Consider the following 20,625-nt stretch of genomic DNA (forward strand, 5'->3'; position numbering starts at 1 on the left):
ATTCTCCCATCTTTCAAAAGCAGCACGTTATTTGGCACAGAGCATGGCTGTTTAAATGGGCATGTTGTAATACTCAATGACTAAGCAATGTTATAAATATTATAGGATTATAGTTTACACCTCAGTAGAAGATGCCTTGATCAATATATAGACAAACAGAGAATGTAGGTACATAACTAGAATAAGCACACTTTTTCTCAACTTTCTTTGAAAAATTGTTCCTGCTGATTGTATCCAATCAGCTTTTCCATTGCTGAAAAAGGGAGGAGGCTGTGCTGGAAGCAATAGGGCTAATACAGAGAAAAGTCATATGAGATGGATGATTTAGTAAGGAGAAAAATCGTACAAGATTTCTGTGTTTTATAAAAAATCAACAAAAACTTATGCATGTTTTATTTCAATGACCAGACAACCTTTGGCATTCTTTCTCTCAAGACTGGACCTTGTACAAGTTTGTTTAGTAGCTGATAACAACTACTATAATAGATACTTTTAATAGTGGAGTGTGGCTGTGGAAAGACAGCGGTAGTGTAGGTCAAAATGAAGTATCTTGAGTAACAATGGAATGCATTGGGTTTAGCCTATCTACTATTGCAAGGAATATTAGACCATTCAGAGAAAACCTGTGTGCATATAGAGATCCTTGGAACTGTAGATACATACATCCAGAATCAGCAAGCCATCAACATTTTTAAACTTCCAAAATAAATAAATAAAACTCATGGACCATCTGTTAGACCTTTTCATACAATATATATTCATACAATGTGCATAGGACATGTATGCAATTAATTGCTTCAAGAATACCTTAACCTTTTGTCTAGCTTCATTTCAAAATAACTTTAAAAAAATACTGTAGAATCAAGATCATACCTTCTACCCCAGATAGTCAAAGGATATCATCTTCCTTCTGTCTGATCCCAATTGTAAAGAATTAGAATGCTTTCTTATCTCACAATTTGCACATGTCAAGGCCATACACATTGATTTTCCCCAATAGCTGCCCTTAAACTGTGCAATGCCTTTCCCACTATCAGAGGGTTTTTAAAAAAGCATTGTGTGATTTTTTTTTTTTTTTGGGGGGGGGGGTAGACCATATGGGCTAGGGAAGCCCAGACACATGTATTTGTTTTTATTTGTTGCTTTGTGCCATCCCTCTGGTATAGTGAAAGCCATCTGTCTAAACGAAGACATAAATAGTATAGAGATTTTGGAGGAGTTTCCACATTCCCTGTTGAGTGGAGTTAATTCATGCAGTGCATGCATTGTCCCAAGTGCTGTCTCTAGCTAATGCAATAGGCAATAGTTCCAAGATTGTGGATAAATCACTCATTGTTTGTTGAAGTAGATAGCCACTAAAGAGGGACAGCAGGGCTGAATTTAGATGGCCAGTTTGAGCTGACATAGGCACAACCACCAGGCAGATTGAAAAAGCAGAGTCAGACAGGCACAGCTGCCACCTGTCCCACTCCCATACTTAGCCCATCCTCTGATGTCACTGAGATAGATCAAATAGCACTTCCCAAGTGGTAGCAAATTCTTTTGCCGCACTCCATCCATCTTTCTGGGCGTCTGAATGCAGAAGTGCAGAAGCAATGCAGATTGGCGGTGTGAGCCCCACAATCTGCTCTAGGAGATCACCAGTATTCTTTTTTAAAAAAACTGCTCAGAGTGCACTAAATGTAAGGTAAAAAAAAGAAACCTAAACTATGCTAAGGGGATGGTACACAACAGTGTGAATGTGCCAAAGCACTCCCAGCACAATATACAGGTGCGTCACATGGGAGCATCTGATTGGGATTTGGCCGTTCCATTTTGGGGTGGCACAGTCTGTACCCAGGCCAGGTTTGCAATTTAAAATTCCCATATTAAAACGTTCATATTTTAGTTGTTAAAATAATTCAGATGCTTCCTTTTATTTTTTTCTTCTTAAAATAATTGCTGAATTCCATAACTATGGAACATTTTTTTTCTCACTACTGGTTTTGTTATTCATTGGTTGGTTCATTTCTCAGCTCAAGGAGATTTATGTAAGAATGCAATAAAAGAATATAAAACCACAGTTGGAACAATTTTAAAAATCCACTGAACTACCATAGTGGTTTAAGCAGACAAGACAGGCTCCTCCAAATTGCTATCGTCCAATAACCCATCAAAAAGCCACCCAAATTGAAATTGCACCTCATTCAAAAGCCATAACTACAGAGTTGTTCTGTCCTGTCCCAAAGGTCACCCAGCCCAGCCTGGGTCAAGAGGCCTTTGGGTTCAAGGAGGCGGGTAGACAAATTACAAACAGCTGGGGTATATGTGTGTGCACCTCAACTTTGGTAGCTACCACCAGTCCCCTGTTCCTCCCTCCAGTCAGGAACCAAAGGACCTATTGTTGACCTTGCTGGGTTTGACTAAGAATTCCTTCCTGCAAAGTGGACTCCCAGTAGAAATTCACTAGAGATAAGTTTTAGTAGGTGGTTTGCCAGTCTGAGGCACTAGATTCTATTGCCAGCCATGGTGACAAATAACCAGAGTTATGAATTTTAAAATATATGTTTTATTAAGGTGTAAAGAATACTTTAATACTTAAGAACAGTGAGAAGAAAACAATAAATCTAAATATTTAATTGCTAGCTAAACACTTTAAAGTCAATGGTTCACAAGTACAAGATGTTATCCTTCCAGCTTTGGATTTCAAGACAACTCTTCTCCAGAGTTCAGCAAGCCAGTGCTGTTCAGCTTCAGGAAGCTAAGTCCCAAGATTGCTGAAATGAGCCAAGATATGCCAATAAGCCATCATAGCTTGTGGACATCTTCCAGGCTAAAGAATTGGGTTTAATTTGCTTCCTATATTGGAAAGAGTGCAGAATGTTGCTAGGCCTTTGCACCAATAAGGGCTCTAAGCAATTTCCTTTGGTCAAATGTGTAAGCTACTGATTGACCAGAGGACACAATAGTCTCTGACCATGCGAGAAGGCAGAAGAGTTTGGTTCCATAAAAAAAGCCCACTGGAAAAAAGCCCACATGGAAAATGTTCACAGAAAAACCCCCACAGTCATAAATGCTCACAGGAAAAAAGTCCACATGGAAAAATACCCACATAGAAAGAAGCCCACACAGAAAGAAGCTTCTTTCCTGTGAGCATTTATGACTGTAAGGTTTTTCTGGGGGGTTTTATCTGTAGGCTTTTTTCCGGTTATTGAAAAGTCTATCTGCAGTCAAACTACTTCACTTTCTCACAGGTGCCTAATTGGAGGCAGATAATAGCAAAACGAAGACAAGGCATCGCTGGTGTTATTGCTGTGTACAAGGTCAGCATGTGCTTTTCCCAGCACCACAAGTTGACTTTCTAGAGAAAAACTGAAAAGCAGGCAGCAAAAATAGCCTGACCAAACTTTTGAAACAGTATCTATTTTGAGTTAGCCATACTTCTTGACACCTCCACAAGGAATCCATTTCATTGCCTGAGTGTCCTTGTATTTTTTGTGCATTCTCCCCCTCCCCACCCACTGGTATTTTTTTTTAGTTCAGGTTTATTAGACAATAAATAAATTTAGGATTCCCAAAAAATCCAGATCCCAATACCAGTAAAATATTTGGATCTGGGATTTTTTTGGAAATTCTGAATTTTTCCAGGTCCAAAAGACCCAAAACAAAAAAACATCAAGAAAAAAAAAATCAGTGGCAAAGCCACTAAAAACAGCTGGGGCTATTTGGGGAGGTCCCTTTAAACCAGACTGCCCCAAAGACCTCACCAAGTAGCCAATTTTATGGGGAGAGTTCTCCCCACAGCCTCTGCTGGGGCTCTGCTGGACAGCCTGTTTTAGACTGGACTGTCAAACAGAGCCTACCCAGGCTCTGTTCCCTCTATGCTGTGAAGTCTTGTGAACAAAAATTCCACTTTGTGAACTACTGGCATTAAAGTTGTGAGCTATTTCATAAATTGGTTTGTTCTAGGACCATTTTTCCTGAGCTGAGACAAAAATATGTGAACTGGAGGCTAAAAATCTGTGAGCTAGCCCATATTAAGCTTAGAGGGAACACTTCTCAGGAGGTGATCCTAAGGGGAGAGTTCTCTCCACCGGCTCTGTTGGGCAGGCCGGTTTAGACTGGAGTGCCCAACAGAGCTTACTCAAGAGCCAATCTTGAGGGGACAGTTCTCCCTGCAGGCTTTGCTGGGTAGCTCAGTTTATATCAGACTGCTCAATAGAGCCCACCCAGGAGCTGACCCTGCAGGAACAGTTCCCCTTTCAGGCTTGGTTGGGGCCCTGCTGGGCAGCCTGGTTTATAGGGGATTGCCCAACAGAGCCTACCCAGGATCTGATCCTGCTGAGAGACTTCTCTCTGCAGGCTTGGCTGGGTCTCTGCTGGGCAGTTTGGTTTAGACTGGACTGCCCAATGGAGCCTGCCCAAGAGCAGAACCTGTGAAAAGAGTTTTCCCCACAGGCTTGACTGGGGCTCCACTGATTTTGCTGGTAATTCCTGAATATAGCCAGGATTTTTAGGGAGATTTTTCCAGTTCTCCCAAGCCAAAATATATCTTGAGAATACAGATAAGGTCTGTTTTTTGTTCAGGGAGATCTAAATGCACACCTAGTTACATAATGCCCCACTCCTAGCTGTTGCTGGTTTTGTATCATGGAATGAGAATAATTATGCATACCTTACTGGACATGTAACACACTGTGGTAGTTCCTAGAGAAAGAGGTTATCTTTAAAGTATATAAAGTCTAGGGTCTGTACAGCCTTAGAAACAACCATGGCTGCCAGGAAGAGGGGACTTTTATTAGTTTATTTATTTTATTATTCTGTTATTCATGGACTGCTTTTTTTTTACTCGGACTCAAGGTGGATTATACAGGGTGAATCAATACAATTGACAGGATGGGATATTCAGTGAACAATGAAATAGAATTAGGGTTGTAGAACCAGCCAGATGTCTAAAAACAGAACTGAAGCAAAATGGAAAAGTATTAAAAGTAGGATCCTAGTTTAGCAAACTATACACAGTAATAGAAACCACAGTCCCTAATAATTTTTCCAAATAACTTTGTGAACTGTTTAGTACAGTGAGATTACATTGCCTGCATAGAAAAGGCCATTTGAATAATGCAGGTTTGCATTTTGTGTAGAATGCTGGGAGAATGGGAGCCTTTCTGATAGGCCTCATTTTGGGTAGAAGTTCGCAAGAGTGGAGCTCCTGCCTCCAGAACCTTTACATTTTATTATGTTCTTTCTTACCCCCTCTCCCCTAATGCTTATTTCTGGGCTCCATTGTTCAAATTCCTGTGAGAATTTTGCTGAACACTAAGATTTCACAAACTTTCTAGTATTTTTCACCCCCCAAAAAAAACACGGGGAAATAACCAAAACATATAAAGCAGACAGATGGAAATCTTCATCATGCCAGTGTGGCCACATAAGGAGAAAATTAAAAAGTATGATGGGAGTAAGGTTTTATTATGACAATTATAATTCAAGAAGCATTTTAAGGTAGGTGCTGAGCTGATATAATTTAACACACCTGGTGATATCACGAGTGTGTGGCATATGCAACTGAGTAATGCAAACGAGTTGTGCTAGTGAGCTCTGGCACCTGTTTTTCTACAAAATGGCCTGCTTTCTGATCTCCTCAGGGAGGGCATTCCATTGTTTGCACTTAGCGTGGAGTCTTCTCGAGACTTGCAGAATGAAGACTGTACACAGCTGCTGTTAAGCTAACTATATACAAGGTTTATTTACAATATTTATACAGACTGACAAAGCGCTCCGCCAACACATCCACTATACACACACCACAAGCAGAACAGGTCTATAGCACATTTATACAATTCAGTACCCAATCAGCTTAGTGCTGAGTCACTAAGCACTACCCCATTACATCACCTTGGCTGATGCAACCTGGAGCAATGCCAGCTTGTCCAGCTGTCATTTAGACCATGCGGATCTAGCTGTGGTCTGTAGACTGGATATACTGACATCCATAAGGTGAGGGGCACAATGTACAATTTAAGTGTATGAGCAATTGTTGAATTTGCCCATTTGTGCAGAAGACCTTGCTGTGATGAGAATAACTGTTATGGTAGAGCCTAGGGGAAGAAGCTATCTTGCTGATATGAGGGCCCATGGCCATGAAGGCCTTTGTATGTGATAGCTAATAACTTAAATTGAGCCAAATATCTGATAGGCAACCAGTGAAATGCCTGCAGAATGGGAGTAATGTGCATGACCTGAAGCTCTATTATTCAGCCAGGTTGCAGCAACATCTCCAGGAACTGGTAGCTCAATTTTCTCTGAATCAATTTCCCTTGAAAACAGTGTATGCAGTGCGGCAGTGTATGCAGTATGGCAGGCAAAGCATCTCAGAATGGTTAAATATTTGGTTTGCTGGGTCCTATCAGCAGGTATAGCCTGCAGGAGCTTGTTTATCCGGCAGAACAATCTCATTATGAGGACAGTGATATACTGTGGTTTCCTTCATCCCCTGAAGCTATTCTGGGAAACAACCGGGTAACTGATATTAATCTTAGTCTTTGCATCGTGCTATTATCATTTGCAATATTAAAATAGAGATTACAGACTACAGCCACTTCATTGAGTATAGCTCTGAAGTTTCATGCTTTTGAGTAATTCAAGTGTTTTCTCTATTTTTTAAAAAAAATAAGGAGAAAGTATGATTAACAAAAAGAAGGTGTGGTAATAGAACCCACACAAAGAGAGGTTAAAAATGGCAAATATATAAGCTTGTCATCATTATGACTATTTACTCTGTGAATGAAAAATAGGAGACAGAAAGTTCAGACAAAACTAAGCTTGTTAAAAAAAACAAAAAGATCAGTAGGCAGTTCTTTAACTACAGAAAGAGTACTTTATATAGAGACAGTATAAATCAGTATCAACCTCTCAAATGTTAGCTTCTTTACTTGCTAGTTATTTATTGTTAATATTTATTTTTCTTTGTTTATAAAATTTGTATCCTTCCTTTCTGCCCTCGCAATTTAAAACAGGGTTAAATATACAAAACATAAAAACAGCATTTAAAACATTGGTTAGGAAGGAGAAATCACAGATAGAATACCAATTCAAACAAAAAAAGTCTTCACCACCTGGCAGAAGATGGCAACATCTTTATCTGAGCAGACAACTTTATCTGAGGAGAGAGTTCCAGAGCTTTGGTGCCTAGACTGAGAATACCCTCTCCTGGATTGGCACCTGGCTACTCTGAGAAGGCGGGAGCACCCAAAGCAGGGTCTCTAATATGACCATAGTGGTCAGGCATAGTGGTATTGCTCCATCTCAGTAATTGATAAGTATGTTGGACAGAACTAAATATAAAAATGATTCTTGCAGTATGCTTTTCAGATTTCTGCTTATCCATTGATTATTATTATTTTGAGTATTGTTTTTCTGTTAGTAGTAGTAGCTTAGGAAAATAAGCACTCATGTGCACGAGTACTCCAGCGCTTTGGTTTCTTTTTTTCTTTTTTTTAAACCACCTAGGAACGACTTGGGGCGACTTGTCAGTTCCACACCGCCAAGTCACCTCGCTTGCGCCCTTACCCGTCCACATGGCAGGGAGGCAACTGAAGGCCGACTCAAAGATTTGCTACCACTTTGGAAGTGGTAGCTTTTTGAGCCGGTCTCAGGTGCCTGGAGGACCAAAGGATCTGGGCTGCATACGACCTCTGCAAAGATTGTGCAACCAACTGAGGGCCTGGGCTGCTTTCACAGCCATGTTATTCTGCCTGCTCCCCTGCCCCCCTTCAGCTGCAGACACACCATCCCAAGAGGAAGCCTTTCTGAGTGGAGTCTGAAGCCTCTGGAGGCACAAAGGGGCTGTGGGGGCAGAGTTTCCCCCCACCAGCCAGCTGACTGGGAGCGGGAAGGAGCCTGGGAAAGCGGGAGAAACCCTGCTGGGACCTGGGGATTGGCAAGCCTACAGTGAACCAAATATGGTCATCAGGCAGCCATCTGTTGTCTGTCTACTTCCAACCACTTAGGATGGCCCACGTGGCACTGATCAGAGTCCAGTATTTTCTCATTTTTTCTCTGGTTCTGTGGAATGATCTTTCTGAAAATATGAAAGGGGCCTCGTCCTTGGAGATCTTCAGAAGGCACTGCAAGGCCTGTCTGTTTGTCAGGTCATTTGAAGAGTTTGAACAGCAGACATCTTTTTAATGGCAGAGAGGGGTTGGGGGCTTGTTATTTTATCTTTGATTTCAGTTGAGGATGTTTTAATTATTATTGTAAGCCACCTTATAATAATAAGAGGAAAGGCAGGATAAAAAATGTTTAGATAAATAAAATAAAGAGGGCTGAAGAAATGTTTCCCAAGTTCCTACAATCCCCCATTATTCCTTTTTCTCATGGGAACCTTCAGAATTTTACCAGTCAGAGATTGACAGTCCACTCTTTTTTGTAGGGTGATGTCTGGAGTCAGGCTAAAAGTAGGAGAGAAGACTAGAAGAGAGTAGAAGTGGTACAATGTTTCAGAATTGGGAGTTATCAAAGAACAGCCACAGGCTTTTAAAGACACATCATGATCTCTTCCATTGCTGTTTCCATTTCCCACCTCAGATGCAGCCACTTGTTCTCTTTACCCAGCTGTGGCTTTAACCCCCCCTCCCAACCAATTGAAGGCATAGCCAAATTTCCCTTAATTATGAAAATAAATAGATAATGAATGTGAAATTCTTCCATATAGATTTGAACCCATAGTGTGTATTGCTATAACTGGAACGGGGGATTTGCTCATGCTTATAGTAGATAAGGGTTTATTTTGTTTTTGTTTTTTTTACAAGTCAGGTCAGTTTTAATTTAGGTGAGCACTGTAGTCTTGTATGACCAAAACTGTTCTGAATGTATGTGCAATTGTTTTGATAATGAACTGTTGTAGGGTGACCATAATGTCTGAAGGCCAGCCAGGGACACCTGGGGGGGGAGGTAGGGGGGGGGCGCGCGTCACTTCCGGTGATGTCACGCCACCGCCGGAAACAGGAAGTGACACCACTTCCTGTGACATCATTTCCCCCGCGTCACCTGCCGGAAACGGGAAGTGACATCACTTCCTGTGACATCACTTCCCCCAAATGACATCATTTCCCCCAAATGCCACTGCCGGAAACAGGAAGTGACTTCACAGCACTTCCTGTGACGTCCCCAAAAATCCCCCAAATATCACCGCCGGAAACAATTTTGTTCTCAAATCCTGTATATATTTCATCAGTATATGGGATAAGGCACTTTCTCAACTGTGCTGCATAATGCAGCCTATTTATTTTGTCCTGTTTGCTCCGTTGGCTCTATCTGCGCCACCTTCATCACTTTCGGGGTGTGGATCCCCAGTGGGGTGGTCTCCCGACTCCCTCCGCCGGCTGTTTCTGATAGCCCTGCACCCCCTCTTTCATTTGATATGTGTCCCGTGCAGGTGCCACCCTCCCACCAAGAGATGCTGCAAAATGAGCCCCCTTGAGGCTTATGGCGGCAGGGCTCGGGGGAAGCGAGCTAGACTGCTGTTCTTTTGAGGGGTTATAGAGTGTTTCGAGCCCGTCCCTGTGGCATTGGTCCCATCATTGTGGGACCCAGGGGGCCGGCGCAGCGGCACGCCGAAGCAGCCTGTCACTAATAACACAGGTCGAGATGCAGGACAGGAACCCGGAAGTGACCGACAGGCTGCTTCAGCGTGCCGCTGCACTGGCCCCCTGGGCCCCACAATGATGGGACGCAGGGACGCTCCCTCCCTCACTCGCCGCCTTCCCCGCCTTCGCCCGCGGCCCACCGCCTCCGGGGCTGGCTAAACCGGGACCTCTAATGGGAATAGGGGGCCAGAACCGGGACATTCCCGGGTGCCCGGGACGGTCTGGCCACCCTACAGTGTTCAGTCATGTTTGCAGGCCATTTAAGTAACGTTTGCAGTCACTTAAGTCACAAGGCACAGTCAGTCTGAAATCATACAACCCTGGTTTACAGGGGATACTTGATACACCTCATCATTCCTAAATTCTTGGGGTTTTATTAACAGTTCTGCTGAGCCAGGAGGATTGTGTACGCATCTGAGGCTGCTCTATCTCTTTGACACTGCATAAAGGGACTGATTAATCTCCTATTTATTAACATCTATTATGGTATTTTTTTTAAAATTCACCATTTCAAGTCCTGCACTGGACTCGAACAAAACTGTGACTATGCTATGCTATTTAACGGGCCAAATGTAATTGTGATGAATCACCTTCCTCCAGCTTTCCATGCTGATTATATCAATTGCAAAAGGTCAGCAGTTCCATGAAGGAGACCATCTTCCTTCAGTTCCAGTGGCCACAAATATTTTGCTGTTGCAGGGAAAGTTCAAAGACAAATTGCTGAGCTATTGTCTACCACACAAGCAACAGTGTTTGCTCTCAAGCAGCTGTCATATTCCTTGGCTGTACCATGTTGTTGAGCTATTCTGAGGGTTTCCAACTCTGACTTTGTAATTTTCTGGAGATTCAGGGTTGGTGCCTGAGGATAGTGGAGTTTGAGGAAGGGGAGGGAACCTAGTGGTGATATGATGCCTTTCGATCTGTCTTCCACAGCTGCTGTTTCCTCCAGGGGAACTGATCTCTGTAGTCTGGAGATGTAATTCTGGGAGAACTCCAGGCCCCACCTTGAGGCCCCATCTTGAAGCTGTTGTGCATGAGATCAAGCCCAGTTGTTCTTCCTATTGTCTGATATGTGAGAATTATTTTGATACTTAACAGCTTTAAAAGAGTTGCAGTCAGAATCTCTACTAAGAGAAACAGTAGACACCACATTGACCTCCCAGTAGTTTGTGAGGCAGGAGGGACAGATATTTCCAGTTAGGCCTAAAGTATTTGCTGCTGAGTACACAGTGATGATGACCTGAATAATTTATCTTGACATTCTCTTCTGCTGTGCAATCAGGCTTAACATTATGAACTCTCCCCCTCACCTCAAGACGTAACCTCAACTTTCCAGTCTTAGCTTGCAGCCATTGCTCTCTACTGTAACATCTTCTGAGACAGATAACTGCCTTCTTTAATTTATCTTAAAGCTGTTTCATTAATGCTATACAGTGATTATTACACCTTCTGGGCTAGTTGATCTTTATTACAACCATTTTGATCAAATATTTTAATATAATTCACCCCAAAGTAGAGAAAATCAGAATTAAATCTTTGACACTGCATAAAGGGATCGATTAATCTCCTATTTATTAACATCTATTGTGGTACTAACTGTAGATGTCCTTACGTACTTAATTTCAGTGATAAGTATCACTGAAATTAAGTATACAAGTTCATCTACAGTTAATGTTACTGACTATACATTTGAAAATTCTTGGAGATTTGGGATAGGGTTGCCAATCCCCAGGTGGGGGCAGGGGATCCCCCGGTTTGGAGGCCCTCCCCCCGCTTCAGGGTCATCAGAAAGCGGGGGGAGGGGAGGGAAATGTCTGCTGGGAACTCTATTATTCCCTATGGAGATTTATTCCCATAGAAAATCATGGAGAATTGATCCACAGGTATCTGGGGCTCTGGGGGGGCTGTTTTTTGGGGTAGAGGCACCAAATTTTCAGTATAGCATCTAGTGCCTCTCCCCAAAATATCCCCCAAGTTTCAAAATGATTGGACCAGGGGGCCAATTCTATGAGCCCCAAAAGAAGATGTCCCTATCCTTCATTATTTCCTATGAAAGGAAGGCATTGAAAAGGTGTGCCGTCCCTTTAAATGTGATGGCCCGAACTCCCTTTGGAGTTCAATTATGCTTGTCACAGCCTTGATCTTGGCTCCACCCCTAATGTCTCCTGGCTCCACCCCCAAAGTCCCCAGATGTTTCTTGAATTGGACTTGGCAACCCTAATTTGGGACAGGATCCTGGTGAAGGGAAGGTTTGGATAGGGAACTCAACAATTTATTTGATTTCTATCCCACCCTCCCCACAAGTGGGCTCAGGGCAGATTACAACTTAAGGGCATAATACAACATAATGGTTACAACAAGGTATAATACTATAGAGTCGACTCTCCAAAGCTGCCATTTTCTCCAAGGGAACAGATTTCCTGCTGTCTGGATATCAATTATAATCCTAGAAGATCTCTAGGCTTCACCTGGAGCTTGGCAACCCTATCTACACTTCTGTTACTTGTTCTATGTCAAGGTGTCACTAGGGAGAACATTGTGTTGTGGTCAGTCTTTGATGTATATTCCATTCTTGGAAATATTTTTCTTTGGAACACAAGGTTTGAATGTTTTAAATAAAGTTAATATTTAATAAAACCAGTATGAAATGTCCTGCTTTTTATCAATAGCTCTAGTATGCTGGGCTCTGAAATGGAATTCCAAAGTTTTAACAGTGACTGTTAAATGCTTTCAGTGGTGTACAACTCTGTAACCTTTTTCTTCTTATCTTTTCTCTTTTAGCTGATGGATGTACTGATTGGTCAGTGGATTACAAGAAATATCAAGTCTTAGTGGGAGAACCTGTTCGTATAAAATGTGCATTGTTTTATGGATATATTAGAGCAAATTACACCCTAGCACAAAGTGCTGGACTCAGTTTGATGTGGTACAAAAGCTCTGGACCTGGAGACTTTGAGGAACCTATAGCTTTTGATGGAACTAGAATGAGCAAAGAGGAAGATGCCATCTGGTTTCGCCCAACAGTAGCACAAGACAGTGGACTTTATGCATGTGTCATAAGGTACGTTGGTTGATTTGTTTTGTATCATCATAGATGAAAAGGGATCTATATAAATAGACTAAAACATGCATTGAATCTTGTCATTGAACTGTCTTCTTTTTTATTGTGCTTGCTGAAATTTTTGTGAAGATATATATATGTCATATCAGAAGATGCTGTTAGCCAAATACTGTTTGTGTTCTATGAAATCCTCCTACTGTGCTTACATTTTGAATGACTTTGCTTCAAGTATATTATTTTTGGAAGGCCATCTTTCTGAGTAGACATTTAAGCCATATTCATGACTCAGCTATTCCCCAATGAAGTAAAGATTGTGTACTTTATTGGACTGCCTCCTGAGTGAGTTAAGTTTAGCACATTCCAATTTTTCTTTCTACCATATGCTACTGTTATTTTATTTGACCTCTGCAATGATATTCAAATAAGTCATCAGAATATGTATGGGAATTATATCAGAATGAAAGCCTACCTGAATAGGGGACAATTTTTTTTTCGATATTCGTTATAAACATTTTACAGCTGAGATTATTTCAGTACCTATCTAAATAACATACATACACCCAAGATCTAGTACAGCACATCACTTCTCACAGTTCTGGCTTTTGAAATACATATTCCTCTATTCCACTTCCTTCTGCATCACTGAAATGATTCATACTCAGATATACTTTCCTGCCTATGGAGAAAATAGAGACCATCTGGGCTCTCACTTAGATTTTGAAAATTACCAGAGAATATAGAATTAAATTTAGAGAGAGGTTAAATGATGCAAATACAAAATGCAGGAAGAGTCTTGCAGAGAAAATGCACAGTTTATTGCTAAATGGGATGTAACATTTGGTTATTGCCCTATGACGAAAGACTGTTAAAGTTCCGATAGCTTTTCACTGATAGATAGCCAAAAATATGTTTTTGTTACCTGCAAACTGCATGATCCATATTAAATTACAGCCTTACAAACATGATTGGGAAGTCAGCATTCCTGTTATTAAGGTAGTCTGGTTTCATAACCAGAGCAAGTCAACAGGGATCAGGAACATTATTGAAATGACTGCCACAATTTCCTTTTTTTCTGCGGCTTCCTGTTTCCAGTGCCAATCTGTGCCTTACGATGGATTCCATTTTCCATAGTGATAAGTATTTTTCCTTGTTGTTATATTCACTTCCACATGAACAAATAGAACACATGGACATATTCTAAAGGTGAATAAAGTTAAGAGCACGTCCTAATGGCTTAGATTGGAGTCATGTTAAAAGAACAGCGTTTAGAGCCAATTTATGCACAATATTACCTGTGATCCCACAATTTGTTCCCCCTACAGAAACAATCTGTAGTCATTTTAGATATATACTTGAGCTTCTCTATCTACTACTGTGCACCATTAACAGCTTCAGACTTCTTTCAAGCTTTCAGACAATGCATTGTTTGTGAACCACCAGCAGATCAGTTGTTGGACTGCAAGACATAATAAAGGACATGAACATGTTAAGTGGGCTGTACTATTAGTAACTGATATGAATATACTGAACTGCTGCTTCTGCAACCATAAAGCTGGCTTGAGAGCCAGTTTGGTGTAATGGTTAAGTGCACAGACTCTGATCTGGGACAACCGGGTTTGATTCCCCACTCCTTCACATGCACCTGCTGATGTGACCTTGGGTCAGCCACAAGTTCTCTCAAGGCTGTTCTGCTCAAGAGCAGTTTTTGTTAGAGCTCTCACAGCCCTACCTACTTCACAAGGTGCCTTTTGTGGGGAGGGGAAAGGAAAGGAGATTGTAAGCTGCTCTGAGATTCCTTTGGGTAGTGAGGGGCAGGGTATAAATTCAATATCCTCCTTCTTTACTAGCCATAAGCTGGTAACCAAGCTCTTCTTTTGTGCATTATAGGATTTGTAAATGACCTAAATATTTCCCCTCTAACCTTAACAATGTTTTAGGTGGCTTTGTAACACCTGCCAGTCTTACCACTTTGCAAGAGGGATTAATAATATGAAATGTAGTCTTCCAATCACTGTTGTCAATTTACACCCTACCTATGGATACTTAATTATTTATTTGTTTAATTGGATTTTTATCCTGCTTTCTTGGAAGTGGACTCAGAATGGGTTAGTATTATTAACACTTATGTATGAGATGTTTCACGGATTGACATGGGGAAAGGAAAGAGATCTTCTTACTGTCCAAGATTTATCAGATGGAAGAAAATTGAGAGGGTGAAGGAAAGGAGGATAGTGAAGGAAGGCGTGTAGTGTTTTAGACTTCATTGCTGTCATGATACATGTCAAGGTACAATATCTATATCTATGTGTGTGCATGTGTTGGAAGTCACACCCAACATTCCTACTCAAGGAGTAAGGTTCAAATAAGGTAGCAACCTTACTTGAAATTGGTGCTACACCTTTTACTTTCCACAGAGATGTGGGAGTCTCAGGAACTATGGCTTCTACCCTTGATTTCTCCTCCTGTAGTCTTTCCAGCATTCCTCCCATACCTCTTCTGCAGCATATTTGTAGAAGATGTGGCTGCTTATGAATTTCCATGGGAGACAGAAAGGTGTTACTGGATCTAATAACAAATAGGCTAGCTCCAGGATGGGTGATAAAAACTGCACAATGGGACCATCAATACACTGGTCGCTATCATTTTGGAGAAGTCCACACATATGTGCTCTATATAAATCAAAATCATAATATATAAGTAAATTGAGCAAAAGAGGAGGGGGGGCCAACAACCTAGAATTAGTCTGATACTCCAAAAGGGGCAGAGTGTTGAGAGCAGTGGAGTGGTGAGAACATTTCTAAAAGAAAAATGAAGATGGGGAAGAAGAAATCAGCCTTCTCAAGTCACTGAAATCTTAGACATCCTGAAACAGGATGTTGGGAGGAGTGAGATTTTCAGATTGTTTCTCCTCCCACAGTTCCTTGTGGGCTGTCAGCTTGTAGGGTGAATCGCAAGGTTTCAGTCTGACACCATAGCTCCAAATGTGTAGTAATGACCACATATCTAGGTTTGTAATTGTGCAGCCATGTCTTCTCATTCCTCTGTTGATACTTTGGTCTCATGCTGTGTGTGTTTTTGCATTTGCATATCCCTAATCTTCTTTGCCATAAATGCTGTAAAAATCTTTCTAACAGGCAACAGATCCTGGATTTATAGTGGAGACTGAGTGTTAGCAATCAAAAAGAGAAAGCAGCGTTATGAGGACTGTAACTTTCTCTAATAACCCTTACAGAATTGACTTTGAGGAGACTGCTAGGTGTTCACATTCACTGTGAAACCCATTTAGTTTTATGAGTCTCTTCATTGTATGAAATAAGTGAGATAAACAGTTTTTAAAACACAGAAGTATGTTTCTATTGGTGAATTGTACATTGCAGCCTTGAGGAGATGGTATTTCAAAATAAAGGCTTGTGTTAGACATCCTGGTGCATTTAGTTTGACTAAATAAGGTATTGCAAAATAAATATATATTTTTAGGAATTCTCAGGATTCCTTGAACAACGTTTTATGTTTCAGTATGCCTGTAGCATCATATTTTATTTTGAGTCTCACAAACTTTTAAAATATATAGATCAGGGGTAGCTTGCAGCTTAGGAACCACATGTTGCTCTTTCACACATATTGTGTGGCTCTTGAAGCCCCACAATATCCCGGTTGGCCAGCTTGGAGAAGGCATCTGTCTCCAAGTTGGCAGCTTGGAGAATGCATTTAAAGAAAGTTGCTTTCTTTTCACCCCTCCATCCCTCCCCCCTCCATTTGCCTTCTTTCCTCCTTCCTTCATGTCTTGTGGTTCTCAAATATCTGGCGTTCATATCTTGCAGCTCTCAAGCAGTTGATGTTTATTCTGTGTGGCTCTTATATTAAGCAAGTTTGGACACCCCTGATATAGGAACTCATTAGTTCTCTTCTGGTAAGAAAGAATAAACTTTCTTGTAGCCACATTTTCCATAAAGTCTCCACGTGCTTGAGCACTCATGCTTGGGGTGGGGTTTGTTTCACTATGTAGGAGTATGTATTTTTAATGTGTAAGTAATATGTTTTGCAAAATCTTGATTCATTTCTTCTTGTAGCAATATAACTTTTCTTATTTTCTCTTGCATTATTAGTATGAAATTAAGTAGAGGTATTAAAATTATGCAGCAGACAAAGGGTTAGATCCAGCACAAGAACCAACAAAGACTGCATAAGGGTTGCCAAGCTTCCCAGCTTTCCCCTCCTTCCCACCAGCAAGCTGTTACATAATGTGATTCCATAAATCAGCTTTCTTGGGAAAACTGGGGAAATTAGCAAATATTAATACCTTCCTCTGATGGATCATGTGATCCAACTCAGAAAGCTTAATGGGGTCTCAAAAAACAATGCATTTTTAAAAAGAAAAATGTTTCTGATCACATATATTTATTTCAAACATTTTTATGCCACGTTTCCACCTGAACAGAGTCTACAAGGCAGCAAACATTAAAAAATAGCAATTAAAATTACATTTAATATTATAAAGTAATTCAGTTAAAACACATAAACAAACAATAGCAGAAGGAGGACCAGTAACAATCATTGGGAGTTTGCCAGATGAAACAAAAAAATCTTTACTGGAAGTCTTGCATGCCCTGAGAAACCTAGGGAGGTCTCATAGGACATGCACCTCTTCAGGCAACTGGTTCAACAGGTTGGGGTCTCTGATGATTTCACCCTCCCTCACAGGGCTTCTTTTTATCTTGCTCTTGGCTGAGAAGCCCCCTTTTCTTATTTTTCTTTGTTTTTCTATGGCTGCCCCATCTAGTTGTTCATATGTATATTGGTAAATGCTGGCCCAGCCTTGGGAACTGAGGGGAGAGAAAATCCTTTTTTGTTGTTGTACTTTGATAATGGCAATCTGGCAGCTGAATTCTGGACTGCTTGCAGTTTCCAAAGGTTCTTCAAAGGGTGGCCCCGAATAGAGCATGTTATAGTAGTACAGTCTCAAGGTGACCATTGCAGGAATTACCATGGCAAACTGGGCCTGAAACAGATAGGGAGGCAGTTGGTGGGCTCAGCAGAGATGGTAAAATGCAGTCTTTGTAACCAAGGTCACATGTTTGTCTATGGAAAATAAAGAATTGAACCACACCCCTTGATAGAGTCAACCACAGAAAGTCAAACCCCATCAAGGATCAGTAGAAGTGGTCATGCCTGCAGTCTGGGCTTCCCCAGGCACATGATCTCTGTCTTTGATGGATGTAGCTTCAACCAACTTTCACCTAGCCATTCTACCACTGCATCCAGGTAGGAGGCCATGATTGGAATTCCAGCCCAGTCTGTGCAATCACAGCACAGCAAATGCAATGGAAGTGGAGAGGTAAGAGTGCTTTTGCTCCTTTCACTTCTACTTCATAGGCCTTCATCATGAGTTTCTTGCCAGTGCCACTCTAGCCATCTAAGCCCCCTTTTAACAATACCAAGGCAGTACGGGAGTAAAGAGGGTGCTGGGGGGCAACTAGGCCTCCTGAAGGACCAGATTCCAGGCCTCAGTGCGTTCATTGAGAGAGTTCCTGGCAGAGCCATTTAAATCCTACAGTGTATTCTGAAATTCACACTGAGCATAAATAAGCTTGCTGCCTCTGCAGCAATCTCAAGAAATCTCAAACAGACCTTCACAAGTTAATGATCAATTCATGACACCAGTTCACAAAGCACTGCTGAATCTAGATCAATTCTTGCACAAAAGATCAGATCCAGTCTGTGGGCTGACCTGTGCATGTGGGCCAATACAATCTCAGAAAGTCCTAATGATGCCATGGCAGTCCTAAGATCAAGGAGGCTCCAGATAAGGGAGAATTGACGTGGGTATTGAAGCCCCCCAAAATTGTCAATTTGGATAAACACAAGGCCCACTGTGTCAGCCAACCCCAGCAAGCTGGGTGGAGGGTAAACCAGCAAACACTCATCCTCTCCCTGACACACCATGCCAGGCCTACACACATTCAATGTCAGTGATGTTTGATGCAAAAAGCCTCTTGAAGGAGAGAAAATCTTGGATGAGAATTGCTCTGCCTCCTGTTTGCAGTTGATGAAGAACCAAGTATCCTGGGGGAGTCAACTGGCTGAGAATCACTGCACATAAAACACATTGCAGTAATCTAATTCACATGTTACCAGTGCATACACCCCAGTGGTAAAAATTTCTTTGCTCAGGAAGGACCACAACTAGATCACCAGCCAGAGATGGTGAAAGGCACCCCTGGCCAATGCTGCCAGCTGCTTATTCCATAGGATGCCTGGGTCCAGGAGCTCCCCCAAGGTACAAAGTTACTCCTTTAGGGAGAGTGCAACCCCATTTCCTGGGTCAGACAGGAGATAACCCATTTCCCCTATCTATGGCCCCACTGTTTTGTCAGGAATATGTTTTAGTTTGTAACCCTTCATCCATTACAAAACTGCCTCCTGGGATCTGCTGGTAGTGCAAGATAGAGCTGAGTATCATCTACATATTGGTGACAACTAAGACTAAATCTCCAGATTAACTGTCCCAGCAGTTATACATAGATGTTGAAAAGCATGGGGGAAATATGAAACGTTGGGGGAATGCCAAGGCTTTCCCTCATTCTCCTGGCCAAGAAATGGGGCAGTGATTGCCCAAGAAAGGGTTAAATGGCTGCCAGCTATTTAAACTTAATGACTGACTGGCAGACTGGCTGAGCTGTTACGTTTAAATGGCTGCAATCCTTCAGTTTTGCTTCTCTGCCTTTGAAGGATGGGGGAGTAAAACCAAAGAGTTAAATGGCTCACTGCTGGTGGTCAGTTGAAGTGGAGGAGTAAACCCAAAGGATTAAATTGTTGCCAACTGGTCATGTAAACCTAACAACTGAGCAGCAGACCCTGCACTACTTCACTGTTAGGTTTAAAGTTGGACAAATGTTTGGGGAAAGAGCCTCCTCCAAACATTAGTTCCTGAGCTCCAAACCGGGCCAAGTTCATGATGAATTTTGGCTTGTGAGAGAAGATACCAGTCAACTCTATAGGCTTTTGGAATGATGTGCTGTGCTATTCTGAATCCGACATTTTTTGAAATGGTTATTGCAAAGCATCTTAATCAGAAGTGTAGTCTGTGAGGATGTGGAGGCTTGAAAGAGATAGTCCTGTACACGAGATCATTGGGTCTTTGATATTCAATAAAATTTCTCCCAGATACAAGGATAACATCACAAAACCATAGTTTAATAAAAATTAATTTAACTATGAGTTGGGTAATTGTCTAAATGCAGACTATTCCACAAAATTGTTTCAGTGCACTACACAGCAGAGCAGTAAATTTCTAAGACCAGTGTATACCATGGCTTATAATTGTTGGTTTGAGTCTGCCAAACCAGCATTTGAAGTTGGTTTATTAACACAGTCATAACTGTGATTTCATCTAAGCATAATTCCTTACTTGTTCTGTGGTGATGGCCTCTTGAGTGTTAGGGAATTCTGTTTGAAAATCTATTTCTTTATCTCAAACAGCGTGATGGATCACTGGATCAAATAATCATTGAGAGGCATTTAACTTGAAAAAGCAAAAACATATTTATTTCTACAGGGAAAGAGTACTGGGAGGTGAAAATAACAAACACTATAGAACTACATCCTCACATTAGAAGATCATGTGTTTAATGGAGGCTACTTCCTCCTTCTTTTTGACCTCTCTGCCTGAACAAAGGAAGTCACCTGACTAACTGACCAAACAGACAAAACAGGTTTTCCGCTTCTAGATCTTGATTGACAGCAGTCAGTATCTTCTTCCCAGGTCATGCAGACAATAGGGAATCAGGCACAGTGTTAATCCTATAATGACTCAAACTTTAGAACATTGCAAAGGACATACAGAACAGATATATATTTCCAACACTGAGGAGGTTGAAAAAGCAATAGTTGCTAAGGCAAATTAGGATCTGAATGATTGTCTGTGTCCTGAATCCT

The 20,625-nt window shown here is 41.4% G+C and overlaps 1 protein-coding gene across 1 annotated transcript in view; it reads left to right on the forward strand.

Annotated features, from left to right (window-relative positions):
* The window catches only part of IL1RAPL1 (interleukin 1 receptor accessory protein like 1), a 1,501,437-nt gene that overhangs the window by 737,430 nt on the left and 743,382 nt on the right, over positions 1–20,625 (forward strand). The window contains exon 4 of the mRNA XM_060234094.1: positions 12,411–12,690. Coding sequence (XP_060090077.1) covers positions 12,411–12,690 — 280 coding nt within the window. The remainder of the gene's footprint in view (positions 1–12,410; positions 12,691–20,625) is intronic.

The sequence above is a fragment of the Heteronotia binoei genome, chromosome 3 (genome assembly GCF_032191835.1).
Source record: "Heteronotia binoei isolate CCM8104 ecotype False Entrance Well chromosome 3, APGP_CSIRO_Hbin_v1, whole genome shotgun sequence".
Lineage (NCBI taxonomy): Eukaryota > Metazoa > Chordata > Lepidosauria > Squamata > Gekkonidae > Heteronotia > Heteronotia binoei.